Here is an 8,086-nt window from a genome sequence, read left to right on the forward strand (position 1 = left end):
AAAATTTTATATTTAAATCAATCGATTGCTAAACCTAAATGGTTTGAACTAAACTTAAAATAATATGATTTTTTTAATTCAAAATGGCCTAATCTAAATCTAACTTGACCCATTAATTGCCATCCCTACTTTTTGGATTGAAAAAGGAAAGTATGACCTGATCCAAACGCGGAGTCCCAAACTCCTAACTGCTTTATCCTTGTTTTGTTTTGTTTTTTTTTCTTTTCTTTTCTCCTAACGTTTGATGTAAAAATATTAGAGGACTTGGTCATGCACCGAAAATTAATATAACACCATGAAAGAAACCTCCTTTAACTCTAGTATTTTCCTTCTTTATGGAGGCAAAGAGAAAGGGCATATTGCAATAGGCTAAAAGCTAAAGAGAAAGGGACAACTGAGTAGTAGCTTTTCCAAAGAGGAAAGAGCTAAGAGGCCAGAGGGCATCTTGGAACGTAGTCAAGCCGACCATTTGATCCTCGGTCAAAGTTAGAAATTAATTGCGCAACAAGTTGGAAAAATTTCACATCTATTTGCTTCCACTGAGTTGGAGGGGAGAGAGAGAAAAAGAGAGGGAAATCCCAATAAATGAAAAGATAAAATGAAAAAAGCTTTTAATAGAATCTCGATTTTGAAACAAATAAAAAATACCACTAAATAAAATCATGGCAAAAAAAAAATACCAATGTTTTAGATTTGATAATTTTAAATATACTATTATAATATAATACGAAAATAATATAAAATAATATAAATAATATAAATTAAAAATTAAAAAATTTTATATGTAAATTTAATAAAAATATAAATATAAATTTTATATTTGATGTAAATTATAAAATATATTTTTTATATTTTACATATATTAAATATAAAATAAATAAATAAATATAAATACACAAATTAACAAAATTACTTAAGGCTAACATACAAAAAGAAAATTCAAATAGAATGCAAGAATAAAATGCGGAAATATATTGAACAAATGTTAAAAGGTACTAGTAAATTGCCAAGTAATTCTAATTAACTTTTGGTCACTTCTTGGAGATAGAAACAAAACGAATTTTGAATTCAGAATTAATGAAATACATCTTGATCAAATCAAATCGTTGATGAAGTAGTACTAGTTTTTCATCCAACGGTAGTCATCATTTTGACAAATTCATCATAGTTAACCTGACCATCACCGTCCAAATCAGCTTCTTTGATCATCTGCTCTACCTCTTCATCAGTTAATTTCTCACCAAGATTGATCATGACATGCCTCAGCTACACGCATAATCAAATGAGGAAACTAATTTTAAATTAATTTGGTTTAGATTCAAACCATATAATAAAAAAAGTTCAGAAGCAAAACCCCAAATTCAATGTCTTATAAAAAGATTATGGCTAATATTCATTGCATGCAAAAACCATTACAGCCTATCATCTATGCGTAGATGCCCACATGAAAATTTATTTGAACTAGGTGAAAACATGTGAAATACCCATATAAATAATTTAATTTTTTATGTGCAAATTTCAATGTAAAACAATGCAACAATGTCAATATCTCATTTAACATATGATATTATGAATATTATATTTAATACACTGTCAATGAATTATATAATAATATTTTAATAAAAATTAATTTTAAATTTTTAAAATTTTTAAAAAATAAATATATTTAATTTTTAAAATATATTTAAAATTAATTTTTTTATGAAAATCTCTTACATAGATTCACTAACAATATATAACATTTACATATTGACAGTACATTAATAGATTTGTCTTGTATTAATCTTTGGTATTTTTTTCCAATTCTTTTTCTCTCTTACTTCGCTTTATTCCCTCACATGCCAGCTACCACTATAATGTTTGAAAATTTCTAAACAAACTTCCATGGATGGTCAAATAGTAATGGCCCTCCCTAGCTAGTTGTGTTTTGCATACTTTTCAATATGAAGGCAAATCTAAAAGATAAAGAATGTTGTAACTCCAAGTAAAAGTTTTCAAAATTGAATGGGTGATGTTCTGGATTGAATCTTCAAAGCAACAATTCTCTCATTGAACAAACCTTGGAAGAAAACAAAAATAAAAGAAAAGTTGGGTTAAGGTATTACTTGCATTTAAAGGAAAAGTACAAAAAAAATGCATGGAAGATTAACCTGTTAATGATTTATTAATTGGAAATGTTCAATAACCCAAAAAAAAAAAAAGAAGAAAAAGATATCAAAACCTACCTCAGTAGCTGAGATATACCCATTTTGATCCTTGTCAAAAACCTTGAAAGCCTCTTTGAGTTCCTCCTCTGCATCAGTTTCCTGGTTTTTGACAGAAACAAGTTCAATCTTTTTCAGTTCTTGTGCTGAATGCTAAACTTTGTTTCCCCTTTTGTAGTCCTTTTTTTTTTTTTTTTTTTTTCAGGCTGCAATTGTCATATCAAATAGAATTGAAGCAGTGTTAAAATGCTTATGGTAAAAATTTGTTTTTTACCTTCATTTTCTTGGCCATCAAGTTCAAGAACTCTGCAAACTCAATAGTTCCATTTCCATCAGCATCAACTTCATTTATCATGTCCTGGAGCTCTTCTTCCGTTGGATTTTGATCCAGGGATCTAATCACTGTAGCCAATTCTTCCACAGTAATGCAACCTAACAAATACGCAAATAGTAATACCATTAACACAGGACTAATACTAGAATTATGCTTCATTAATTTTAAGCATAAAGCATGAAGGAAAAACAAACCATCGCCATCTTTGTCAAAGAGACAGAACGCTTCTTTGAACTCAACAATCTGTTCTTCACGTAGTATATCTCCCATGCTTCTTTATTTGGTTGCCTGGAAAAGAACCTCAGGAAAGTTTGAGAGAGACAGAGAGAGAGAAAAAGAGAGAAGAGTATGTGTGTATGTTGAGTATAGCTCAAGATGAGCTGGGTTTATGTAGAATTCCAACGTAGGGAAGTCTAGTGAAATTTCTTTGCTAAAATTATAATTAAAACTAAAAAAATTTAATAATCAAAGTCAAATCAAGCCTATGAGCTAGGTTGGTTGTTACAGTACTAGTAAATTGCTTTAATTTTTTTTCTCTTCACTCTCCAGCCGTATGAGTTTTTTTTTTTTAAGAAGTGGCTATGCAAATTAATTGAGTGATATAATACAAAATGGTTTAAAAATATAAAAATATTATAAGTTAAAATTTTAATAAAAATTATATAAATTTAAAAAATAAAAATAATATCCGTAAGTATCACGAAAATAATATGAAAAAATATAAAAATGATATAATTTAAAATTTTTATAAAAATTATATATAAATTTAAAAAATATATATTTTGTATTTTTTAGTAACATAATTTATTATACGTAAATTTTATATAAAATATAATATAATATATAAATTTATTAATATTTTATATAATAAAATATACAAATTGATAAATTTATTTAAAAATTTTTTATTTAATATAACAAGCTTTGAGATTAATTAAAATGTTAATCTGCCTTGTGTTTGTACAATAGTGAGTAAAATATGGGAAATTAAAATTTTAAAACAGCTGTAAGGGCTTGATGTGCAGGAGACAAAATTACAAAAGCATTCAAAGTGCAAGACTGGAGACGAGTATGGGACAACGGGGACTGTTTCCATCATATTATTTTTTTCAACCCCCATAAAGCACGCTGCGTTGCTTGCACGAGCAGATCCATTTTCCGTACATGTTTCGAAAACTTTACCCTGCTATTCAACACGCTTGAAAACGCCCCTGTTACACGTTTTCGCATACCTTTCACCATCGTTTTGTCTTGAGAGGATCCATATTTGCAATAGTAATAGTATCTGTTTTTAATATTAAAATTTTAATTGTTATTGCGAAAAGATTACAAGCGGGGGGTTGTTGTCATTGGATAATTCAATTTAAATAGGGTTTTAAAGAAATTTCAAAAGGGGCAACTTAAGAATCTATTTAAATAAAAGTAAAATTAGTTTTATTGAAATTAAAAATAACGATAATTATGAAATTATTTATAATAATGATAAAATATGTATTTGTAATAGATAAATATAACAATCATTTACGCCACAAAAAACAATCTAACTGTGGGAATGTAAAATTAATTTTTAAACTTTATTTTTTTGGTTGAAATTAATTTTTGAAAAATGTTTACTAGAAAATATTTATATTTTTTGAAAAATTAAAGGTTTTTGTTGTTTGGATGAAGTAATGAAAAATATTTTTTATTATTTGATTTTTTTGGAAAATTTTTTTAAACAATATTAATATAACTATTAAAATATTAAAAATTATTTATTATTAAAGTATATTAAAATTATTTATTACTATAAAATTATTAATATTCAAGAATAATTGTATTTTAATAATAATATTTAATATTAAAATATTATATTAATATAAAAATACTTAAAATAAAACTATTTATTATTTTTTATATTAATATTCTAAAATATTTAAAATAGTATTATTATTCTAAAAATATTATTTTTATTAAAATTAAAATAATAATATTTATTATTAAAATATTTATATTTTATACTAAAAGTATCTATTATTGAATCATAACAAAAATCTTTTTTATTTATATTTATTATTAAAATACAATATAAAAACTTTAATAAATAAAAAATAAATTTTTTTAAATTAATAAATAAAAATAAATTATTTAAAATAGTTATATTAATTGAAAATTATTATTATATTATTTAAAATTAATTATTAAAAGAATAAAAATATTATTATCTATGTTATTATTTGTTGTTTAAATAATAATACACTACTATTTACTATTGAAATACTAAAAATATTTATGTTTAATAATATACAAATAAAAATATTTAAAATTGAAATATCAAAAGACTTTTAATACTAATTTTTTAATTTTTTTATTAAAATTAAATAAAATAATTTTATTAATATAATAATATTATAAGTCTAATCAATTCAAGTTTGGCTTAAAATATTTGTTCAAAGTCCGAGTAAAACTATAAAAATATTTAAAATTAAAATTTTAAAAAACTTTTAATATTAATATTTTAATTTTAAGTAATATTAAATGAAAATATTATTTATTAACATAATAATATTTTGGTCAAGTCAAATTAAATTTGAGTTTTAAAAAAAATCATATATAAAGTTTAATTTAAGTAAAATTATACTCAAATTCATTAACAAATAGTTTTATTTATAGATAATTCTTTTTTGAAAATTGTCTAAGAGAAGATAATTTCTAAAAAAATTACCTTATTTTTTGTTGATTAATTAATCATTTTCTATTAACTAATTAGCTTTTTACCAAATAAATACATGAAAATATAAATTTATTTTTTAAAAATCATTTTTTTTAAGCAAACAGAGCCTTATTTCAATACTTTTCCCTCCTAATTTTCAAGTGAAGAGATGACATGATCGGGATTCCCAGCTACACCATTAGAGTGTTACCTCAAATACACCCAAGTGTAGTTGGCGAAAAAAAAAACAAGAGAAAAGATCCTCTTCACTACTTAAAAAGTAAAGAAGTTTTCACTACATTATTTAATGGTCAATAATGTATTTTCACCTAAATTTATGGTTGAGATTTAATGATTTAAAAATAAATATAAAAATAAATAAAATTTAATTAAAAAATAAAAATGATTTAAATAAATATTAACTATGAATTTAGATAAAACTACACCTTTAAATAATAAAAAGTTTCACTAGTGGAGAGGATCCTTTAAAAAACAAATAACAAAATATGTATGGCTACAAAAGCCCAAGTCAATAAATAAAGGAAAGGAAACTATAAATGTGCATGGCTGTCCACGCGGTTTTATTTTGCTGTATTGGCTCAGCAACCTTTAGCCATTGAGTAGGGTTTTACCCTTTGAAATTTGTGGCAAAGTTTTGTATTAGAAAACTTGTGATAGAAGCTAATCGTAATAAAATAATTTACTAAGCCAAGAAGTCGACACAGAATTAAAACGTGAGAAATAGGCAGAGGCAGGGTCATGGTCGACAGTTTAGACTTTGATTTCAACCTTCAAAACCCATGCTGGACAATGTCATATAACATGGAATTGACTTTGTCGAAATGTTTTGGGGAATGTTTTGGAAATGGAAAATGGAGCTTTTCTTTGTGCATATGCTTTCTGACTGAGTCGTCGGCCTGTAAATCTGGAAGAGGGGGGGGGGGGGGGGGGGGGGGGGCGCTTGAATCGTGTGCTTGATCAATGGTCTTGGTCTGCCACAATTTGAAAACCCATTTCATAGCCCAGTTGAAATTGAATTAATAAGACTTCAAAATGTTCAAGTCTCTGGCCTGTATGTAGAGGGCGGCTTTTAAAAGGTATTGCCACAGACTGGAAACAATACTAAAGCCTTTTTCACTTTTCAATTCAGTTGGATTACAAAAAAGATTACAACTTGAACTTGTGTACTAAAATCCAAAATAATTTTATTTTATTTAAAATAAATAATTTGAATATAAATAGTTTAAATAAAAAAATTAGTGTAAATGCAAATAACCTATTTCCGAGAACTCTAAGTATTTTTTTTTCACTTAAAACTACCAAGGCTGAAGTAACAATCGCTAATTACTCGATTGCCAATTCTAAAGTGAAACATGGCATTTGATTGTTTGAACCAATTGATGATGCATGTTCCTCCGTTTTAAGAGTTTGGTCCAATAGTTCAACTATATATGCAGCATCCTCTATCCCTCTTTTCCAAAATTACAAATAATTTTTACTTTAAAAATATACTAATTTCTTTTATCAAGTAAAATTTGAGAGAAAATAAATTTAAATTCAACTTTTTTATTAATAAAATCAAATTTAAACAAAATACTAATTTGCAAATATATGTAATACATCTTCATTTTTACTTTACATAAAATCGATAAAAATGAATTTTGAAAACCATTACCATTTTCTAGATTTATGAAAAAGCTTAAAGGTTATAAAATGTTCATAACTATAATTAAAAAATATTTGTTTTTTTTTTATTACAATCAACTAATCCTTTCAATATTATTTGCATCCAATTAAACTCTTATTTGAATGAAAAAGTTAACACCATTAATTTTTTTGTTAGATAAAATTTTATGTGATATTAATAAATTAGATGAAATTTTGCCACTTAGTGCAATTAATATAAGTGAAAATTAAATAAAAAAACTATATTTTTTGCTTTTTAATTTTTTCTCCCTCTCTAAAATTATTCTAAGAGTTCAATTGAATGTAGTTTAAAAATTGATTGATTAAATTTTGTCCATAGACTAGATTTCGTCCATTTAAATGTTGAATTGAGTCGAAATAAAAGATTAAGGCTTGATTGATTGTAATATAATGTTAAAAACTTAAATGATTATTGAATTATAATTTAAGGATTTTTTTTTAACTTTTAACCTATAAAAAATTAAACAATGATTTGAAATAAGTTTCTAATATTTTATATATTGAAAATATTAAGGAAGCATTTGGTTTACTAAATCTTAGATTCTGAGAGAAAGTGTGATCTTTAAGAAATGTGATTTTGGGGGAAGTGTGATTTTACATGATATCTCGTTTTAGATTTATGTGTTTGGTTGGGGGAATCTAAGATTACTTAATCAAGTATTTTTACTATAATATCTTTCACTATATAATAAATACAACAATATGTCAATTACTACATTAATTTCATTTAAGAAATGTAGGAAACACATTATTCAAGTGGCCAATTATTAAAAAAAAAAAATCATCAATTACTGCATTAATTTCATCCAAAAAATGTTAGAAACACAGTAATTATACAAATACAATGAACAATCACTACGTTTAGCTTCAAAGAAATGCAGTAATTGACAAATTCATAATAAATGCTCATTAACTCAAAAGTATCAAGTGATACAAAAAAAAAGAAGCCAAATACTGCATTTTTGTTCAAAGAAATGCAATAATTGCTATACTCATAATAAATGCTCATTAAATTAAAAGCTATCAAATCAAACAGATAAAAAAATATAAATGTCAAATACTACGTTTTTGTTCAAAGAAACACAGTAATTGTCTTACCCATAATAAATGCTCATTAAATCAAATGTCATCAAGTCAAGTAATGTATTT

At 24.7% G+C, this 8,086-nt stretch overlaps 1 protein-coding gene across 2 annotated transcripts; it reads right to left on the bottom strand.

Moving 5' to 3' along the window:
- Nucleotides 1-944: 944 nt before the first annotated feature.
- LOC111306670 (calmodulin-like protein 11) lies at nt 945-2,923 on the bottom strand. 2 transcript variants are annotated; one of them, XM_022904467.2, is made up of 4 exons: nt 2,733-2,918; nt 2,479-2,636; nt 2,226-2,306; nt 945-1,266 (listed from the first exon to the last, which is right to left on the bottom strand). In XM_022904467.2, the coding sequence occupies exons 1-4, from the start codon at nt 2,806-2,808 to the stop codon at nt 1,129-1,131; spliced, it is 453 nt and encodes a 150-aa protein (XP_022760202.1). In that variant the 5' UTR covers nt 2,809-2,918; the 3' UTR covers nt 945-1,128. The 2 variants fall into 2 exon arrangements, with proteins under 2 accessions (XP_022760202.1, XP_022760201.2); XM_022904466.2 differs by having other exon boundaries at nt 2,479-2,923.
- Between the last annotated feature and the right edge of the window lie 5,163 nt (nt 2,924-8,086).

Source organism: Durio zibethinus, chromosome 22 (assembly GCF_047325235.1).
Source record: "Durio zibethinus cultivar Kanyao isolate XHJ-2024 chromosome 22, ASM4732523v1, whole genome shotgun sequence".
Lineage (NCBI taxonomy): Eukaryota > Viridiplantae > Streptophyta > Magnoliopsida > Malvales > Malvaceae > Durio > Durio zibethinus.